The 23270-nt window shown below is 36.3% G+C and overlaps 1 protein-coding gene across 2 annotated transcripts in view; it reads right to left on the reverse strand.

The window, feature by feature from the left end:
• HPSE2 (heparanase 2 (inactive)) overlaps positions 1 to 23270 on the reverse strand; it is a 703263-nt gene that overhangs the window by 250305 nt on the left and 429688 nt on the right. For both annotated transcript variants that reach the window (XM_074296035.1, XM_074296034.1), the window contains exon 6: positions 10304 to 10351. In XM_074296035.1, coding sequence (XP_074152136.1) covers positions 10304 to 10351 — 48 coding nt within the window. The remainder of the gene's footprint in view (positions 1 to 10303; positions 10352 to 23270) is intronic.

A 23270-nucleotide genomic window follows, 5' to 3' on the forward strand; every position in this document is an offset into this window, starting at 1 on the left:
TCTGAAACAAGATTATTCCATTAGAGACATGTACTGCAGGTTGTTTGTCCATTCTCCAATCAATGTGCACTCATTTTGTCTCCAATACAAAAGCCCATGGATATTTTTTTCCCCTATTAACACTTTTCTTTCTTTCTTTCTTTCTTTCTTTTTTTTTTAAGCCATAGCATGACTCTTAAATTTAGGAGGCTAATGGGTGGAGCAATCTAGAAACCCAAGATACTAAGAACTCAAAGTAGAGCAAATCCTGTATGGAAATACTTATTCACAAGTCAGCTTTTCACTGCTGTCTAAATATGTGTTAGGCTCTACTTCCCTATACTGAAGTGGAAGTTATAATGTTAGTTCTCCCCAAAAGCCATGACTTTTGTATTGGACAGTGACTGCTGATTTTCTTTGCACTAATAGAACCTTCATCAGAGTCTCCCTTAATGTTACAACAATATGGCATTTGGCTTTAATTTCCATGGAATACTTGTGCTTTGGATTTCCTGGGATTATTCTATAACTTTTTCAAGTCTTGAATGAGGTCCATGGCTAGGAGGGGAAAATGGCAGATTCCAGGTGCTACTTGTTGTCCCCAAATGAGTACAGATCCTTGAGCCAAAAGAAACACAACCCTCTCCCTGCTTTTGGGGTGTATCTGGAGAAGTTGCAAACATATGTTGTTTGTCTTGAGAAGTGGCCAATATTTTTAAAGTACCAATAAACGAAATGTATTTATAGTAAACTTTGTTTTCAAATTATAAAGAAAGACTGGGCTCCTAGCTCCCCCTATTAGTGTGATATGATTAACAAGGAAGAAATACCACCAAGTCCAACTCTCCTTTTATCCAGAACAAAAGAACATGATTTACTCCAGATTATAAGCAAATCAGTGAGGAGCTGGGAATGGAAGCTGAGTCTCAACTCCCAGGCTGGTGCTCTTTCCACTACAGACCATCACCTCCTCCTCTTCCTAATCCCCTTTTGCATTTTCACTGCTTACTCTTGTTCATGAAAAGAATATGTGTGCACTTGTGTGGGAGGCACCAGAGAAGTGGTTTTCTTATTTTAAAAAAGGTGAACATAAGAATAATGGCCCCCAAGAGGAAAGCAAAAGCATCAGCTGTGCAGGGAGCAGAACTGCAGCCACAGGCATTCATTCATTTTACTCATTCCTTCATTCACTCTCATTTGTTCAAACATTTGCTGAGAGCCTTCTAGAGGAAATTCCTTGTGCTTGGGGATTCAGAAAGAGAAATGATGTCTGGTCCTTGCCCACAGAGTTCCCAGTCTAGTGGAGAGGTTAAAACATATGGGAAAAGATCAGGCAAGCATTCCCCTTTTTTGAGATTACCTTTAACACCTTTAACATACTCAGCATGTACCTTGTTTGTATGGAGTTGTTTGCATTTTCTTTCCCCAATAGACTGTAAACTTCCTGAGATCAGTAATTTTGTTGGCTTTTCTTTATATTTCCAATATTTTGCACAGTATAAACACATAGTTGGTGCTAAATAAATGCTTGTTAACTGACAAGACAGCATTTATGAAGTACCTAGTGTGTGCTGGGTGCAAGGGATGTGAAAATAAGAACCAAATAATCTCTTTTCTCAAGAACTTACATTCTATACAGATATACTGATATTCTATATAGATAACTGGAGTATATTTGAGAAATTCAGAGTGCTATATGATTAGGTAAGAGATGAATCACTTCAAGCTGATAGAGGATGAAGTTGGACCATGCAGAAGTCACATTTGAACTGGATGTTAAAAGATGATAACACATCAAAAAGATGAGATGGGGCTGAAGAAGAGCATCCAAATGATTGAATGTTAAGCTGAATTCTCCCTGTTGCCCAAAGAAGGCTGTACTCTAGGAATAAAACACAAACAAAAGCTGTAGGGTCCTAAAACATATTGCATATTAACCTAGGGTTCCTCTATCATACCCCGATTCCTGGTTTGCATTGCTGGTGAAGGGGACTGCTGGATGGACACCAAAGCTGTACACTCCCATGGCACAGAAACAGTCACAGTCAACTGTAAATTAACAGTTCTTATTATAATGAACAACCTCCCTCTACAGATTCTTGGCATACACTATCATGCATACTCCAGAGACTCCATGACTTCATGGGCAGAAAGAAAGAGTTATGAAAAACTCCCCTTCCAATTGAATGGACTTTTTTCCCTCTTTGACTTTGGTGTTGCTACCTATCTCCTTCTCCTTGAAAGCCTCCTCATCTTGGCTTCCAAGACTCGAGTTGATCTACCTCCAGCCTCCTCTATTTTGTCTCCTTTGATAGTTCCTCTTTCCCTTCCTCCAGGTCCACTATGCAGCTCTCTACACCCCTCTCTCTCTGTGTTGATTCCACTGAAGACCTCCCCTTGATTAAATGGAGAACCTCACATATAGCCTCATTCTATTTCATCTTGGATGTACCTTTTTCTTTCATCCCCTTGACCTCATCTGTCACTAAGTTCTACCATTTTTCTGGCAGATTTTGCTGGCTTTTCATTTGTGTTCTTTCTCAAATCTTTCTATATTTAATGTATGAGTTACTTCTAGATGGTCTCTCTGTCACTTGGTCCCCTGTCTTTCCAATTTGTCTTGCATATTCCTGCCCAAATGGTTTTCCGTAACATGGATTTTATCATGCTAATTTTGAATACTCCATAGTTGGTGCAATCCCTGGCAAAAAATAAGCACTTAATGCTTGTTGAGTAATCAAAAATCTGCAATGGCTCTTGTTGTTGTGCTAGCTCCTGCTTTCCCCATCTCTCCACTTACCTAAGCATTTTGTTTAAGCAAAACGCAATGTCCTTGTGTTCTGTGGTCAGAGCACTCCGTCCTATACCTCTGTTCTTGGTACTTCCCTGGCCTTGATAAGGCTATAACTACTGATGTCTGCTTCTATATCTTCCGCTTATGCAATTAACACCCTCCTCCAGCTTGTGATGTTAGCCTTATAAATCCTTGTCTTCTGCTGTTTGGGGCTGCTTGATTTTGTTCTTGTTACGCCCTTTGTAGCCACCAGAAAATAAACTCCACTTGAAATTTTAGCAAGTCTCACTCACTGTTCTTCTAGGTACAACACTGTAATATTGGTTTGTAGTTGAAAGAGCACTAAATTTAGAATCAAGGGACGTGTCACTACTTATTACCCAAATGATCATGAGCAAAGAAGCTAACTTTTCTGAGCCTCAGTTTCCTTAACTGTAAAATGGCATTAGTAATATCTCCAAGTGAATAGAGCACCAGCCTGGAGTCAGGAGGATCGGAGTTAAAATTTGTTCTCAGACATTTGACACTTACTAGCTGTGTGATGCTGGACAAGGCACCCATTTTCCTTGCCAAAAATAATAATACCTTCAAGTTCTAATTTCACAGCGAGGATCAAATGAGATATGTTATACAAAATTTTGCAAACCTTAAATCACTGAAAAATTCAGTTATTTGGGATGATGATGATCATGGACAGTCATTTAACTTATTTGAATATCTATTTCCTCTTATTCATACTGGGGAAGTTAGATAAATGATCCTCTAAGGTCCCTTTCAGCTCAAAGTTCCACCACCTATTTTATCAGATTTTTGTTTTGATACTTACAAGATTGCTCCTATAATTAAAGGTAAATTGTCACCAGATGGCAATAATATGCCAAGGCATATCTGATACTGAGATTAGCCCACATTGCCCACCAAAGTTGATTTCTGAAATGATAAATCTGAATTTCTGAAAAATAAATCTGATTCTAAGTCTGATTTTTTTTACTTCAGCAATATATATAACTAGACAACTGCAGTTACCCAATTTTACCACCAGGTATCACTCTTGGCAACTTACTGCTTAACACACAATCTCTCACCCCTTTGGATGGAGCAAGCAAAAGAATTCTAAATGATAGAACCTTGTGTTCTCTTTAGCAGATTCAATTTATTGTTTGCAGAAGCCTATGCCTTTATAATTACCACTTAATATGTAGGATGACAAAATAGATTGAAAGAAAAAAATGGCTTAAAGTTGTCAACTGCTCTAAGGATCAGTCCTTGATTTTGGCCTGCCTTAAATTTAAATCATGATTTAGAAGAAGGCAAAGTTGTAATGTTTTGTCAGTTCTGCAGATGACACAAAGCTGAAGGGAAGTTCTAAGTTATCTAGTGAGTTAGGGTCCAAAAAGATCTCCATGAGCTAAAGCAATAAGCAACAAGAAGAAATTTTAAAGGCAATAATAATGATTAAGTCCTATATTTAGGTTCAAGGGACAGTGAGGTTGCCTAGTAGATCGAGTTCAAATCTGACCTTAGACAGTAGATGTATAACCCTGAGGAATTCACTTAACCCTGTTTGCCTCAGTTTCCTCAATTGTAAATGAAGTAGAGAAGAAAATGGCAAACCACTCTATTACCTCTGTCCAAAATAAATCCAAATAGGGCTATGAAGAATTAAACAGACTTGAAAAAAATGACTGGACTACATCTAATTTAGATTTAAAGCAACAGATTGTATAAGGACAGGATGGATGAGACCTGGTTACACAGTAGTTCATGTGAAAAAATTCTAGGAGTGTTTGTTGACCACAAGCTCCTTGGAAACCAGCAGTGTGATGCAGCTGCTAAAACAAAGTGAATACAATAGGCTCCATTAGTGGAAAAACATACTTGTCTAGTAAACTAGATCACATTCAGAGAAAGATACCAAGATGTTGGAGTGTTTGAAAATTGTGTTATAAGAGGAATAGTTGGATGAATTGGGAATGTTAGCCTAAAGATGAAAAGACTTTGGATGGAAACATGATGACTTGTCTTTACATATCTGAATATCTGTTAGGCAGAAGAGGAATAGACTATCTTGCTTCAGAAAACATAGCTAAGACCAATGGATGGCAGATTTGCTGATCCAAATTTAACAAAGAAGTTGAGCTGGGTTAAACATTTTTATAAGGTGAAAGATGTTCCCTCAATATAAGAAAAAAACTTTAACAAAATTAAAACTACTCAAAATGGAATGTGTTGCCAATGAGTTCCCCATCATTTGGCAGATTCAACCAAAGATTGGATTATGATGTCTAAGGGATATTGTTGAAGGGGTTTTGTGATGGGAGGGAAGTCTTAGTAGATGACCTAGAACTTCCATTCAAAATCCAAGATACTATAATTCTAAAATGCAAAGATATATTCTGTTCTGATTTATAATACTGAATACTGTAGGTCAGATTTTTCAGAGTACATTTCTGCTGCTCTTGCCACTACTGCATGACTCTTTCAGGCAGAAAATTATGGCTCTAAAAGCTTCTAATTCCTTTCTTGCCTTAGGTAAAAGAAAAGAAAGACCATTACAAAGAATCATGCTAGTAACAGTAAAAATATCCATGTCTTTTCTCCTAAATGGAAGCATTTTTCTACTTTTTTGTTTTTTTAAGATTAACCTCCTCCTTTCCATCCTTTTTTTGTGTGACAATTTGAAACAGAGCTGCTAATAATTTCAGTTGGAGCTTCAGGAACAGAAATGCTGGACCCCTATTTAGATAAGATTTTTTTTGGCGAGGCAATCAGGGTTAAATGACTTATAGGAAGTGTTAAATGTCTGAGGTTACATTCAAACTCAGATCCTCTGGACAGTACTCTATTCATTGGTACTCTTATCTATTGCACCATCTAGCTGTACCATCTGCTTAGTTAAAATTCTAAGTTTCTTGAAAATCCCTTTGGTTTTACCAAATCAAACCCTCTTTGGATTTGAGATTCTTGTGATTACATCAGTTGATACTCTGTTCAAATCTGTAGTCTAAATAACTCTTTGACTTTACAAACAATAAATATAGTTTGTATCTCAATACTGCTCCAAGATTTATAAGATAATTGTTCTTCAACATAAAGAAGATCCAACTCACTTCCAGTTGATCAATGATGGACAGAAATAACTACACCCAGAGAAGGAACACTGGGAAGTGAATGTAAACTGTTAGCACTACTGTCTATCTACCCAGGTTACTTATACCTTTGGAATCCAATACTTAATGTGCAACAAGAAAATGGTATTTACACACATATATTGTATCTAGGTTATACTGTAACACATGTAAAATGTAGGGGATTGCCTGTCACCGGGGGGAGGGAGTGGAGGGGGAGGGATAATTTGGAAAAATGAATACAAAGGATAATATTATAAAAAAAATTACTCATGCATATATACTGTGGAAAAAAATTCTAAATAAAAATAAAAAAAAATTAAAAAAAAAAGATTTATAAGATATTGTTTTGATCACAATCCTTGTGGGATTGAAGTTTCATGAGAGTTCTAGTAACCCGAGCTTTTTATTCATTTGACTTTTGCTGTACCACAAGTTCCTGCCATCAAATGGAAACTGAGGCTCGTGATACTCCAATGTAAAGAAAACCTTATTGTATAAGACCTGAAGGAAGATCTGAGTTGGAATTGTGCCACTTACTAGCTGTGTGTTCCTGGGCAAATCACTTAACTTCTGCCTGCCTCAGTTTCCTCATGTAGAAAGGGAAGCAATAACAGCACCAACCTCCCAATTTTAAGGATAAAATAAGAAAATATTTTTAAAATACTTGTGAAAGCTTAAAATGTAATTATTGTTGTTCAGTCATTTCAATTGTGTCCAATACTTTGTGATCACATTTGAGATGTTCTTGGCAAAGATACTCGAGTGGCTTGCCATTTCCCTCTCTAGAACATGAGGAAACTGAGGCAAACAGGATTAAGTGACTTGTGTATATGTATATGTATGTATATAAACACACATATACACATTCACACAAAACAAAATAAGGCAAAATTAAAAATTCACAGGGAAATTTCAAGATGCTAAGTAGTTTATTATACTGTCTCATCTACTCCTGATATTTGTCATACAGGAAGTCCTAGGTTTATCTTTAATCTGATGTCAAAATTCATTCTATAACCTCTTCCTGACTGTCCCTTAGCTGACATGGGGCACTCTTACTGCTATCTTTGTTTAACTAGGACAGAAAACTCTCCTGGCCTATATAGTGCAGAGATACTTATTTTCTGATGGATCCACTACTCTTCTCCCAACTAACTAAAATGACACTTTTCCAATTCTGTTTTCTTAAACAGTTGGCTACACTGGACAGATACTGCTGTATAACAGAAAGGTCACTTCATTTGGAGTCAGCAGATTTGAATTCAAATCTACTATTTCCCAGGAGACCTTGGGTAAATAACTTAGAGTCTCTATGTTTTAGTTGCCTTATTTGGAAAATGGTGGGCATTGAATCAGATCAGCAGTTCTTGGCTTTGATTGCGCCATGCACCCTGCTACCAATCCATTGATATCCATGGACCTTTATCAGAATAATGACTTGTTGTCCACATTCATAATGCAAGAAAGTGCTAACTTTCTGTATGAAATTAATGAGAGTAAAGATATATTTTTCCCACGTAAGATCACAGACTCAAAAGACTTGTGGAGCTTTCTAAGATCATAAAGCAAGAAGATAATGCTTTCCACACTTGGGAGATAGGCTATGCAAAGACCCCATTCCCTTACATACATGATGTTCACCCTCAGATTCTGTCTTGATTCATCTTGTTTTACTTAAATACAATTTCTTGGTCTACAGCAATCCTACTTAATATTCAAAAACAAATTCAAGAAGCCTTCCCTGCTTATTTGTAAGGGTGTGAGCAGACTGGCCAATTTTCAGAATTTAAGGAGCAAATAAAAAATAAGGATGTCTCAGATTGCATTTACACTTTATAAAGGGTGAGCTCCTTTCATATTTAAGTGAATCATCTGGTGCCTTCTAAAAGATATAAAACTTTTAGGGTAATCCTTTGCATATAATCAGTTGAGGAAACTAATCCCAGAGCATTGTTTCTCTATCTTTTTCTCTCATTTGCATGAACCAACAGGTAAGACATAGAATTAAAAACAAACAAAAATAAATCAGGGAAGTTTGAATTCTAGTATTGCTTAGTGATCAAAGAACAAGTGACTTCTGTCTGGTTATGGTTTAGCAGATAGAAATGAAGACTGGGAAATGTCCTCTATCACCCAAAGTTAGGATAAGTCTTCTCATAAGGAGACCAGTCTTGTACCTGGATGGTTGTTATAAGGAAAGACTAAACATAAAGGGCATTAGATGATTCTGCTCTCCAATTTCCAGCTGGAAGTAGTAAGATTCAAAACCAAAGTCCTGAAGAAGTAAGAGCCAGGGATTCGTCTACCTCTATTAAGGATCTCTATTCTCTTTAAGATGTTAGTCAGTGCTATCCTGACTGGGGGACAGAGTTAAAAGATTTGAAAAAAAAGAGAGAGAGAGAATTATGATTCCTTTTGTTACAACTTCTTAGAGTAGAGAAAGGTTGTATATAGCATCTAGATAAAAGTCAATTGGAAGATGATTTTCATACCCATTCATCATACAAACCCTTATTGCTACTAATCTCAAAACGTTTTCCCCCTCATGTGAGTTCCTGTCATAGCATCACAATGTTTAGTTCTCATTTGTTCTGTTTCATGTGTTAATATTGTCTCCAGAATGATACCATAAGCTCAACTCCTTGATATCTGGAGGCCTTTTTCAGATTTACTTTACATACCCCTACAATCAGTCTGGCTAGTATTGACCATTTAAGGATCACAAGATCTCTCTGGATTTTAACTTAGTATAGATAATGAAGATTATTTATCTGCTGGTTCATGATAATTTGATGAAAGTTAACAAGATGATATCTGCAAGTATGTGGAATTGTTGGAAAGTGGAGAAATATAAAAATGTGAGATTTCACTTGAAGGCTTACTGTTTTTAGTACAACACTACTGGACATGGATAAAGTCACTGTTTGAAAAGATTAATGACTATCAACATATCAACAAGTAAAACCAGATCATATTATTTCCTGAATTACACCACTGAGTTTAGTAATAGTAACAATAGTAATAGTAATAATAATCACTTCAAGATTAGCCAGTTCAGCTCTTAAATTTTAACCTTTCTCAAAGTGTGATACTAGTGTCTTTAATAAGGTGCAAAATGGCAACAAGCCTTGAGTAAATAATGAGAGGGTTCAGTTTGAAAAAGTAGGCACTAGTCAGAGTTATGCTCAGCTAAAATCAAATTGAAAATAAATGAAATTTAGTCACACATGGGGACTGTTGAACAAGAAAAAATGAATAGGTAGAGTTACAGAAAAAGTGTTAAAATGCAACATTTGGGTTGAACACAAAGAAAGGAGATTTGAAGTGGGCTTACATATGCTTCTCATATAGGTAAAGGTCTAGTGAAACATATGCCATATGCCAGTAGGGGAATCATCTTGATTTCATCAAGGTGGGCAGCTCCCAATGTGATAACTCCTTCTACTAACATAAATTACAACCCATATCTGACTTAGTAAATTAGTCCTGGGGAGTTTTCTGAAACACAATGAACACTTAATCTTGAGAGAGAGGTTAATGACTTGCCCAGAGTCATATAATTAGGAAAAGTCTAAGAGATTTTGAATCCAGGTTTTTCTGACTTTAAGTCCATTCCTGCTTTCATTAAACCATATTTCTTTATCATTATGTACTTGAAGAGATGTTTAATAAGTGTCTGCCGGATAAGATGAAATTGAATTGAATCTAGCCCAAGGGAAAACTGAGCTCATTAGACAGATACTTGGTCTTCTTTTTAGTTGAGTTGCTGATTTTTACAAGCTGTCCATTTTTTGCTTCATTTACTTCCTGGGAGCTCTGTGCACCCATTCACTTGAGGTCATTTCATTTCCTTACAAATCATCCTTTTTTTTACCTGCTTCTTTACTTCACGGACTGACTCAGTCCTAAGTGTGGGTCCTGCCACTGAGACATGCAATGAGATATCACATTTTGACTACATCACAGGAGTACTAAAATTGTAACTTTCCCTCCGTCCTTTAATGTCCAGTTGGAACAAATGAGGAAATATATCACTGAAAGAAATAGCAGACAATATATTCTTTGTATTTAGGCAGCCTAGTGATAGATAAAGAATATTTCCTCAGAGAAAACCTTCAGATCTCTATTCCCCATCCACTAATGGTAATTTAATCTAAAACAATATATAATATCTGAGATTCCTTGAAAGTGACAGGCTGCTTGGAATAAGAACCCTGAGGATTATGAGTTAGTATTTTCCTGTCAAAATAGTTGGTTCCATAATCAGTTTCAACTTTTCCTTAGAGGATGATGGATAATTTTAGGATGCTTCAGATGTAAACTCAGGAAAGACTAATTTGACTTTCTTTCTGCCACAGTTTAGCGGACATAAGGAAAAACAAGACTGATGAATACCTACTGTTGCCAGGTAACAGCATCCACAGTGCTCCCAGCTACCTTCATGAACCTAGGAAGAAATGAAGGAAAAACGTCATGAACCATGAATTAAGGGATATAGACAAGGTCAAGTCAAGTAATACAAAAGACAAACTGCTTTTTGGCTAGGGGCAAGACCTACAGTGTCACTGATTAATTGTGGGTCTAAGTGAGGTTGGTCCTTACATATATCCATGCCTATAGAACCATAGAATCCCAGAAGACACCTCAGTGTAACCTTGATTATTCATCTCAAACAAATGGTCATCCAACTTCCTTTTATGGACCTCAAGTTAAGGGAAAGCTGCTAACTCCCAAGATTGGTCATTCCACTTTAAATCTCTAATAATTAGGAAGTATTGCTTTAACTTACCCTATTGCAACTTTTAGATATTGCTCCTACTTTTGTCTATCTTCCATTCCAACCCAAGAAAAACAACTATAATTATTCACATACCAAAATTATAACTATTCAGAGATTACTATAATGTACTCTCCTAAGTCTTTTCTAGATAAAATATCTCCAATTCTTTCAATGACTACTTAAGTGGCATGATGTTTTGGCCAAAATTTCAGAGGATCTTCTCCTCCCAGGTCTCTTTGGGTTGGTAAACTGGGACATTTACCTACCCTGTAGTCACTGAATAGAAATGGCCTCAGACAACCTGAGTCCTGAGAAAGACTTTAATTTAGAAGAATCAAAGTTACCCAGTATATCCTGGGCCACTGCCAGTCAAATTGACTCTTGATTTGTCACTGGACAATTATGACTAGAGGAGAGAGCGAAGTTGATAACTGTATAGCTCTTTCTCACTCAAATCCTTGTGATGTTATTGGTCCTCTCTAAGAACCATTTAAAAAGAATATATTTGGTGCCCAGTTTTCTTGGTTTTCTGATTGCCTTCTCTTAATATCCTCCAGCTGTGCATTGTCTTTTCTAAAATATGGTTCCTGGGCAATGCCCAAGGGCTATCAAACTGTGCAATCTTTTAGATCCAGCAGTGGCTCTCCTGGCTCATATTCCAAAGAGATCTTAAAGGAGAGAAAGGGACCCACATGTGCAAAACTGTTTGTGGCAGCCCTTTTTAGTGGCAAGGAACTGGAGACTGAATGGATGCCCATCAGCTGGTAAATGGCTGAATAAGTTACGGTGTATGAATGTTATGGAATAATATTGTTTTGGAAGAAGCAGCAGGATATTGGCAGAAAGGCCTGGAGAGACTTACATGAACTGATTCTAAGTGTAGTAAGTAGAACTAAGAGAACATCGTACACAGCAACAACAAGATTATGTGATGATCAACTATGACAGACTTAGCTTTTTTCAACAACGAGGTGATTTAGGTGAATTCCAATAGATTTGTGATGCACCCAGAGAGTGGACTGTGAGGACTGAATGCAGACCATAATATAGTATTTTCACCTTTTTATTGTTTTTTTTGCTTGCTTTTTTTCTTTCGCATTTTTCTCTCCTTTTTGATCTGATTTTTCTTGTGCAGAATGGTAAATGTGGAAATACGTATAGAACAATTGTACATGTTTAACCTATATTGGATTATTTGCTGTATAGGAGAGGGGGTAAGAGGAAGGGAGGGAAAAAACTGCAACACAAGATTTTGCAAAGGTCAATGCTGAAAACTATCTTTGTATATATTTTGAAAATAAAAAGCTATTATTAAAAAAGAAACAATCAGCAAGATGATTTCTGAAAAGCCTGGAAAGACTCATATAACTGATGATACTAAGTGAAGTGAGTAGAACATTGTACAGCAATAACAAGATTATGTGATAATCAACTATAACAGACTTGGCTCTTTTTAACAATGATGTTATTCAGGCCAGTTCTGATAGACCTGTGATAGAGAGAGCCATTTACCTCCAAAGAGAGAACTATGGAAACTGGAATGTAGATCATAACATAGTTTCCATCATTGTTATTGCTGTTTGCTTGCTTGGTTTTTTTCTTTCTCATTTTTTCCCTTTTGATATGAATTTTTTTGTGCATCATGACAAATGTGGAAATAGAAAAACTGCACATAATTAACCTATATTGGATTACTTGTAAGAGAAAGGGGAGGAAAGGATGAAGGGAGAACATTTTGGAACACAAGGTTTTGCAAGGGTGAATGTTGAAAACTATCTTATATAGTTCCTGGGAATGGCACAGAGGAACACTTGCTGAATTTGGAGGCTGAAATTTTGGGTTCAAATTGTAGCTCTGCCTCCTACTAACCAGATGTCTTTTGGCAAGTCACATAACTTTTCTAGGCTTCAGCGTTTTCAATTAGAAGATGAAGGAGTTGGACTCAATGACTTTGAAAGTTTTTTCTGGCTCTAAATCTACGATTCTACTGCCCTTCTCTAGATGAATCCAAACCTGTGCAGAATACACAGGACATCAGTTCCTATGTTCTAGACCTCAGTTCTATGTTTTTAATGCAGCCTACTATCAAGTTCACTTCTTTTGGCTGCCACAGTTCTCTGTTGGTTCGTATTTGATTTATGCTGCAGTTTACTAAAAACCCAATTTCTGTCAAATTACTCACCCCAGGAAACTCAAACATCCTCATTCCTCTTTCATATTCTATTCTACTTTAGCTCTGCTTTTCCTAAGTTATAACCTCTACCTTCTAAACATCAGTAAACATATGAGATAGCACAACCCTTCAATTTTATGACTCCACTAAGCTTCTTCTTTCATTTCTTATCAGTCACCTGCCAGCAGATCACACATGGGCTTCTTCATCATAAGACTCTGCTCCACTTTCAGGAGTTCAAAGACTTATAGCTGGAAGGAGCCTTAAGACCACCAAGTCCAGCAGAGTGAATTTACACCAATCTGCATACATATGTATATGTATTATATATACATATATGTATTAAGTAATTTGCTTAACATCACATAAGTTTGTTCTTGTTTTTCAGTTGTATCTGATTCTTCATGACCCCCTTTGGGGCTTTGGCAAAGATCATGGCTTACCATTTCTTTTTCCAACTCATTTTTCAGATAAGGAAATTGAGACAAATTGAGTGAAGTGATTTGCCTACGGTCACACAGCTAGCATGTATCTGAGGTCAGATTTGAACTCAGGAAGATGAGGCTTCCTGATTCCAAGCTTGGCACTCTGTGCACTATAGCACCATGTAGTTTCCCATCACACAAGCTAGTAATCATCTAATTTGGTGCTCTATTGTTGATCACACCATGAAATGATACTATTTGAAATCTTGATTTTCTGATTTTTTCTTTAGTCATGTTTACAATCTTAGATCAAGAATGGAGAAATTAATAATGATTTTTCAGTAATGAAGATTCAAAGGCTGGAAATGGCAGAAGCAGGGGTAAAGAATTCTAGAGTAGTATTTACTGTTACATTAAAATGGCAAATCATGTATCTTCAACAAAGAGAAGATCTAACTCAGTTCCAATTGATCAATGATGGACAGAATCAGCTACACCCAGAGAAGGAACACTGGGAAATGAGTGTAAACTGTTTGCATTTTTGTTTTTCTTCCCAGGTTATTTTTACCTTCTGAAGCCAATTCTTCCTGTGCAACAAAAAAATTCAGTTCTGCACATATATATTGTATCTAGGATATACTATAACATATTTAACATGTCTGGGACTGCCTGCCATCTAGGGGAGGGGGTAGAGGAAAGGAGGGGAAAATTCTGAACAGAAGTGAGTGCAAGGAATAATGTTGTAAAAAATTACTCATGCATATGTATTTTCAAAAAAAGTTATAATTATAAAATTAATTTAAAAATTTTACTAAACTAATAAAGTCTATATAATGATAGAAAAAATGGCAAATCATAAAATCAGAGTTAATTATGGCAGTGAGTAAAACCAAGATGACATTAGATGGACTCAGAGAAGGTCTTTGGTTCAAAAAACTGAAGAAAGGCCATGATAACAGAAAAGATAGTTTAGTACAAGTGTGTATACAGTACATAGTATGTAGATGGGAGTAGACTTCTTAAGGTCTGGGTCTTGGAGATGATAAACATCTGGAGGTCTGCTGAGTTCCAACATGTGGCCATGTTGCTTTGTGATTGAAATGGGAAGAAGAGAGAAGTCAGATTGCTCCAGAGGACAAGAACAAAAATTCTGAAGTGCCAAATGATAAGTATGGGGATAGATTTGAGATTCAAGCAACACTGGAAGCCTTCCTCTCACACCATCAGGGCAAACTCCTAAAACTGTTAATATCCATTGCTTTTATTTCATTACCATCCACTCAATTCTCAGTCCTATATACTTTGGCTGTAGATGGAATTCACTGAAAACAAAATCTTCTCCACAAGGTTATTTGTTATTATTATTATTATTATTTTTAATCAAAACTGAGCCTGGAGTTTGAAGGAACTGAGTTCAAATCTAACCTCAGACTCTTATTAGCTATTTGATCCTGGGAGAGTCAATTTAACCTCTGCCTGTATCAGTTTCCTCAATTGTAAAATGGGGAAAATAATAGCATCTATCTCCCAGAATTGTTGTGAGGAACAAATAATATATCTGTAAAATGTTTAGAAAAGTGCCTGGCACATAGTAAATACCTAATAAACTCTTGTTTCCTTACTTCATTGCTTATTCCTGGAGACAATTATATTTTGAGAAAGTATAAATATTGAAAACATTTTTATTATGAATTTTTTAGACTGAAAAGTGACTGAACTTTTTTTAAAACACAAAATAATCTTCTTTTACTACTCTGCCTTTATTCATCACAGAAACAGTGCAATTTGCACAATTAGGAAAAATGTTGGGAAACGTGTTTCTTGTAGGCTTCCTCCTATTGATTTTTGGACTAGTGGCTAATACTTGTCGAATGGCTAAATGTATAGGGCCCACTGAAAATAGCATATGCCTTTACTACTGTAGTGATAGGAAGCAGAAAACTTAGTGCTTTTCTTGCTTAAAAAGTTCAGGGCACTGAGACTCAGAGCAAATATAATAAAAAGGAGGAAAGGAGAGCCTATGACCTCATGCTACATTACATAAAAAGAATGCAAAAGACCTGAGAAATATCATGAGAAATTGTTCCTGAGACTTTGGTGGCCAATGATAGAGTTTATCTGGAGTTATGAAGGAGAAGAGAGAGCAGTTATTATTGACCCTGAATGTGAGAATGGGAGCAAGCTTTCTGTCATTAGGCAGTATAGGTTCAATGGAAAAGAGAATTATTAGAATTAGGAAGAACTGCTAGTCATGAGGAAGCCTGGGAGAGGATCTTCAATGAGAAAAGTGATGAACAAAAGTGGTATATAGGCAGCAGATACTGTCTAAGAACTAACTGCATTTTTAATTTTTAAGATCATACTGGTAGGTAGTGGATGAATGGCAAAAAACCATTACCAAGTACTTAAGATATTTCAGGAGCTGTGCTAAATGCTAATGAAACAAAATTGAAACATTTGATATCCTAAACTCAAGGTACTTAAAATCTAATAACGAAAGTCAATACACAAAGAGGCTTGGTGGCCAGGGAAAGGAATTTTGATCTAGATTTTATAGGGATGACAAGTCAATTCATAAGTCACTTAATTGATATATCATTTCTAGAAACAGTAATGCTGATACTCATAAAATTTCCATCTTAGAGAAGAGTTGGCCTTTAATGTCACAGTATAGAAAATTGAGTCTCCTTAGATAGGAACAAAGAAATTTCAAGAAGGGGACATTAAAAAAGTGCAATAAAAATTGAAGTAGTTTTAAATTTTATAACTGTCAGTAAGAAAAACAGGAAAAAAGTATAGAATAGAGAAAAGGATTGGGGGATTAGGTGAATCACAGACATAACATTATCACTGGTATTGTTTGAGCTGAAGTGAACTTAAAACATAAACATACCAAATAATGAGAATGACATTATTACACATATGTTTGTATGAAATGACCAGCTTACCAGTGGATTACATGCTAAATGACTAAAAAATAGTACCAATAGTTCACTTCAAGTTATTCTGACCTCTTCCCAGGGCCATGAGGGAATAGAAGTTTGAGGAAACATGCTACTAAGTTGAATTGACTCAAGTTAGATTCAAGTGCCCACAGAAGATAAGTGGGTAGTTCAGGATAATGAGGTTGTATGTGAAAGTGGTGGCAGTGCTATTCCAGGATCTTAAGACCTATATTTCTCTCTACTTGGTATCCACTAAAAAGGTGAAATGCCTTGGATATAGAAAAAAGCTTAGGTTGTATATCTATAAATGTGATTGACCTGAGACTTTGACCTGTTTCTCAAAAAGCACACCTAAAAGCCTCAGCTTCTACCTGTTGTTCAGTCATTTCAATCATATCCAACTCTTTGTGGTCCATTTTGAGTTTTTTGGCAAAGATACTGGGGTAGTTTGCCATTGCCTTCTCCTGTTGATTTTAAAGATGAGGAAACAGGATTAAGTGACTTGCTCAGAGTCACACAGCTAGTAAGTGTCTGAGGCTGCATTCTCAGTTTCTGCACAAAAAAGCTAATCCTTCCTTGCTGAAAAATGTTTAAATTTATTTGAAGATTAAAATTATGGCCTAGCAGCATTCATACATTGTAACCTATGTGTAATTATTCTTCAAATCCTTTTGACCCAATATTTCAAGGCAAAATTGTCTAGTTTGTCTTTGCAGCAATGTAATACCCACTAGACTGGAAAACTATTTTATGGTGAACTCCAAAGACAGTGCCATTATTCAGTGAATATCTGCATGAAAGTTACCACTGACCTACAATATCCCATAACCACCCTCAGTAAAATAGGTCAATTTTCCTAGCATATGGAAACATTTCTTTATTGAGTTATTTTGTAGGGAAGAGATTATATGAAAATACTGTCAAGTGAACCACATATGTCTAAGTGCTAGTGGATGACCACACACATTCTCAAATGGCAGACTTACAGAGAAACAAATCTTCCATTTTTAGATGTTAATGTAGATGGCAACATCTTGCTAATGGCAACGGTTCAGAAAATAAAGCTGATTAGACACAGTCCCAGATGGCAAAAATTGTACTTGGTGAATTTTAAAGTTTTACATTTAAAAATTATTTTTATTATTATTTTGCCCTCATTTTCTTTCCTGAATCTGAAACTCACTGTTATCTGTTTGCCCCTGGGGAATGATACAAGACTAGAAAGCACAGGAACTCATCTGTAACTCGGGGGAAATAACATCTGTAATACCTAAGAACCAAGGAAGATAATGGATATAAAGTGTTTTGCAGACTTTCTCAGAGCAGAGAACAGAGAGGGAGGGACCGGAGAACATCACTTCCCTGTCTTTTCATGTTAAAAAATGTCATATAGGAAATAAGGAGCAGAGGCAGGATAGGAAGCCAGAATGTGTGATTTCAAATCCCAAGCTCTTTGCAGACTATTCTCATTTCTGTGACTTGATGCTTTTTTTTTTCTTTCATAATGTTGTTAGATACTCTTGGTTTATGTTTCTGCCTGCTTCTCATAAACTAACTCATGTTAAGAGATTTGACTTCCTAAGATCTATAAGTAGTCAATTCTATTTCAGTCAATTGGTATTAAACACTAGCAGAAGTCCGCGCTACACCCCAGGGAATGCAGAGATATAAATGAAACAGTCCTTGCCTTCAAGGGCTTACATTCTACCTGAGTTTGCAACAAAAATATAATTTTTTTGCTGCAAATTCAATTCATGAGCTTAGAATTATTGTGCAGAAAAATACTGTCATGTCAAATACTATTATATGAGCAAACTAAGCTATACATTCCTAAATTATCCAAAAAACATTAGTTCCTAAAAGCTGCTTCTATAAAAGTTGTTCAGTCATGTCAGATTCATCATGACCTCATGGGCTGTACTTGGACTCTACATGCACCATATTTGGTAAAGATACTGAAATGGTTTGTTATTTCTCTAGTAATTTAAAACAAGCAGAGTGACTTTCTCAAGACTACAATGCTAATGTCTGAGGCTGGATTTGAATTCATGTCTTCATGACTCCAGACCTGACTTTCTATCCATTTTAGCTGGCTCCTTTTAAAAAATATATTCCAAAATTATCTCAGATTTCCATTTCTTTCTCCTTCCAAATGTCCCACGTCTTCTGTTCAAACATCCCGTCTATCTAACCCTCACAAACTAAGATATTCTAAGAATGTAATATGTCCAAATGAAATCAATTACTACCATGTGGCAAAATTTGGACAAGGAAAGAACATCTAGGCTAAATAAGTTTTAGAAAGGCAGATTTCGATTTATGTTCTAGAAATGGAAAATGTAGGGATGGAATACTGCCTTCTAAGGACAGAGAGGCACTGCTATAGAAGAAAAATGTCTCAATAGCAGCTGAGCAGAAAAACTGCCCATCAAACACAGGATACAAAATAAAATTGGTAACACACAAAACATTTTTTTTTGCTGGTAATTCCCTGGAATTCTGTAACCTTTTGTGTTAGCATCTCAATTAAAAAAACAACTTTGATTTCAAAAGATAATCACTTTTTTTCTAACACATAAAATCTGTAGTATTATAAATATTTCCCTCCTCTCATTGGATATAACAAATTATAAATTCCCTAATAGCAAATTTATGATTGATATGATTGATAGCAGCTATAGGCATTGCAATGTAAAGTACGTCTAACACCTTTATTGTGTCACTAAGTCACATCATTGACTTTACCCACTTAGTTTTAGAGTCCAAAGGATTTTCACTATGCTTTGGGGGGCATAATTGCAATTCTAAACTTCAATTTTAAAGGCAAACAATGAAAATGCATGAGGATCTCTTGACTCAATAGTGATAAGGTGAAGAAGTGTAGGGAAGCACCTAGTAGGACATCAGCCACTCCACAAATTTACACACATCTGCCTTTTTTTTTTTTCTACTGCACATAGCCATAAAAGTGCTTAGTTGCCAATGTCAATGAAAAGGAGTTTATTCATAAAATCACAAGGATGCTTGAAGTCATAAAAGTTAAACTCATAAATATTGAAAACTGACTGTAATTACAATCATATTTATAGAGTTGCTGTGAATCTAAAATAAGATAGCTTATGTAGTCAAGTGCTTTGTAAATATACAGTTATCAAGTAAAAGTAGTAATAATAACTAGACTTTATATAGTGTTTTAAGATTTACAAAGTACTTTACATATATTATCTCATTTGATCTTCCCACCAAACCATTTCACAGGTAAGGAAATTGAAGCTACTAAGTGACTTGACCAGGATCACACAGTTAGAAAATATTTGAAACAGATATTTGAGATATCTTCTTGAAAATATATCTTGTTTTAAGAGACCTCTTCAAACAAGAATTTGAAAAAGAGAGAAAAAAAAAAGAATTTGAACCTTCCTGGTTCCAGTCTAATATTCTATCTACTTCACCATCTAAAGGCTAGTAGTAGTAGTAATCCAATGACTGATGCACTTTGTTGCCATCCAGCTGTCCTAATAATAGTAGTAGTAATGGTAGTAGTAAGAATAATAGTAGTAGAGTAGTAGTAATCCAGTGCTTACAGTTTATTGCCACACAGCTGGACTAATAGTAGTAGTAATAGTAGTGGTAATGATAGTAGTAATAGTAAGAGTAGAAGTAGTAGAAGTAGTAGTAGTAGTATTAGTAGTAGTAGTAGTAGTAATATGGTACTTAATACACTTTGTTGCCACACAGCTGTCCTAATAGTAGTAGAAGTAGTAGAAGTAGTAGAAGTAGTAGTAATGAGAGTAGATGAAGTAGTAGTAGTGCTGGTGGTGGTGGTGGTAGCAGTAGTAATAGAAGGAATCCTTTGTGATTCTAGGTCCAATGCTTAATGCATTTTACCACCTAACAATAATAGTAGGTATAGTGTACCTTACTAATGTCTTGGAAATCTTTTATAAGAGGATTTCTAACTCTCAACGATGGGTTGGAAAATCATTCACAGATATTGGTAGCAATCACCTTGAGTCTTGAATCCTAAGTGGCTTGAACAGAAAAAAAAAGCCTCACAAAGAATAGATGACTAACTTCAACACAGCTGCAAAATTCCCAGCCAGAAAAATAGAAAAATATGAGCGATGGAATAACATGCAGAATCCTACTGTCAGAAAGGGAAACAAAAGTGAAATACCGCTGGGAAGCTAACATTCAGGTGAGGTTCTAGTATCATCAGTGAGTCCCTGAGCATCAGTCTATTCCTTTCCTTGGAATGGAGCCACTAGATGTGGAAGTGGAGGACCACACAGAATTTGGAAGACATGTTTTCCCAAAAGGTACCCAAACCTGCTGCCTCAGTAGTGGGAAAGAGAAGCCATAGAACTTTTAAAGATCGTTACCTGATAAAATCAGGATTCTGGTGATAAAAACACCAGAATAGGTGATCCTTTTAAGAATAGAGTGAGCTGGGCTCTTATCTCAAGGTTCAGCTACATGAAAGAGTGGGAACTTCTCCAGCAAAGATAGGAGACATAAACTAAGCACCTGTAATAAAGGAGGCAGACCTGACTTTGGTAGATGGTTCAGCATGTGGTCATCTTGTTTGGAGCTGAATCACCACTATAAATAAAAGTAAAATATCCCCTTACATTTCTAGAGTTCTTTTCATCCCCAAGGATCCTCAAATATGGGAGAATTTCTTTCTTTTTGTTATCCACCTGCATGCATGACGTGCCTGAAATATTGTCAGGCCTTCTCCCCGAGGGGGTATCACAGCTCTCTTTTATAATAAGGCACATCTTTATTCATAGCCTTATGGGTGTATTTCTCTCTCCCAGACTTCAGAGTGTGACCCAGAAAGCTGTGTACTGAATCTTGCTCCCAGGAAAAAAGAATTAATCCTGTACAATCGGTAGCATATGCCCTAAAGACTGTATGTTCCAAGAGTTAAGAAGATTGAGTTTTCTCCCTTTGTCAATAGGCAGTATCTACAATTCCATAAAATGACCTATTTAATCACAGAAACCTTAGTTAAAGTTCAAAATTATTTTGAAGTCCATGGTGGTATTTTTAAAATATTCAAAAGATGGCTGGATTTGAGGTCAGAAGACCTGGGTTCCAATTGTGACTCAGCTATCTGCCACTATATCATTCCTACCACTAAGGATCCTTGTTTATCTTTGCTTGCCTGAGGAGCCTTCACACTTTACCCAAAGGCAACTTCTTGACTTTCTTTTCGAAGCTTCTTTCCTTAGTCCTCAGTCTTTCAGGAAACTTTGCTACTCTTTTTAAGCATGTCCCACATTTTCTGAGAAATGGAGATTTTTCCTATTGGCTCCACAATCTACTTTATATATTCCCCCTGTTTCTGTCTCTGTCTCCCTTCACCCCTCTTCCCCCTTCTGTTTGTCTCTCTCCCTTTCTTTCTTCTTCTATCCTTCCCTCCCTCTCTGTATCTATTTGTCTCTCCTTTTTTCCTCCCTCCCTCTATCTCTTTGACTGTCTCTCTCTTTTATCTCTCTCTTGTCTATTTCTCTTCTTTCTCTGTTTCTCTCTTCTTTTTCTATCTCATTTCTCTTCTGTCCCTCCTCTCTCTTTGTCTTTCTTAGTTTCTGTTTCTTCTCTCTCCCATCTCTATTTTTCTCTTTCTCCACCTCCACCTCCATCTTTTTCCTCTCTCTCTCTGTGTCTCCTTCCAATCTTTGTCTCCCATAGTCCTTGCAAAGAAAATGAAGGAGAAATTTCTATTACTTCATGCACATGTCTCATGTGTATCTAGATATAAACACACACACTCATAGGTTGACATGCTGGGCATAGTGAAAGGCTGTAATTCTGAAAATGGGTTCAAGAGTAGACTCTGCAACTTAAAAAATACACACATGGCTCTGATCAGTCACAAGCTCAGCATCTTATTCACAAAAATAAAATAATAGGGGAGCAAGCAATTACCAAAAGATGATTTTTTTTTTGCCCACAGCAAGAAAGGCACGCCATTTACAAAGTGTAGAGAGTCCATGAATTTAACCAATACAATCCTCTACCACTTGAAATAGTGAGGTGAAAACCCACACAGAATCCAGTTGTGGAGACATCTAGGCTCCAGACTTGAGCAGTTTCTATTCTCTCTCAATGAGTCTGGCTCTAGCTTCTCTCTCCACTTGGCGCCCAAATTTCTACAGACTAATCACCTGGATACCAAAGAAAGTGAGACATGTGACTTTGGACAAGTCTCCCTTCTCCAGGACTAAGGTACATCATCTATAAAACAAAAGGGTTCTTTTTAGTTCTGACATTTAATAATGACTTCATTACTTATCTAGTCTCTTCAAGAATTTTACTTCAGTCTCGGATCTATATAGAACGAAGGAATGTATGACCAAAGAAGATTTGGAGATCATTATTGAACAGACAGTAGAGAATTTTAAAGTTCTCTGTTAAGTTACAAAGTTTTTGTACAAACAAAACTAATTCAGATAAGATTAGAAAGGAAGCAATAAATTGGGGAAACATTTTTACATTCAAGGGTTCTGATAAAGGCCTCTTTCTACAATACAAAGAGAATTGACTCAAATTCATAAGAATTCAAGCCGTTTTCCAATTGATAAATGGTCAAAGGATATTATCAATTTTCAGATGAAGAAACTGAAACCATTTATAGTTATATGAAAAGGTGCTTTAAATCACTATCAGAGAATTTCAAATTAATACAACTCTGAGGTACTACTATACACCTGTTAGATGGGCTAAGATGAAGGAAAAGATAATGGCAAATATTGGAGGGGATGTAGGAAAACTGGGACACTGACACATTATTGGTGAAGTGAACAGATCCAACCATTCTGGAGAGCAATTTGGAACTATGTCCAAAGGGTTATCAAACTGTGCATACCCTTTGATCCAGTAGTGTTTCTACTGGGCTTATATAGCAAAGAGATCTTAAAGGAGGGAAAGGGACCCACATGTGCAAAAATGTTTGTGGCAGCTCTGTTTGTAGTGGCAAGAAACTGAAAACTAAGTGGATGCCCATCGGTTGGAGAATGGCTGAATAAGTTGTGTTA

Source organism: Sminthopsis crassicaudata, chromosome 2, assembly GCF_048593235.1.
Source record: "Sminthopsis crassicaudata isolate SCR6 chromosome 2, ASM4859323v1, whole genome shotgun sequence".
NCBI lineage: Eukaryota > Metazoa > Chordata > Mammalia > Dasyuromorphia > Dasyuridae > Sminthopsis > Sminthopsis crassicaudata.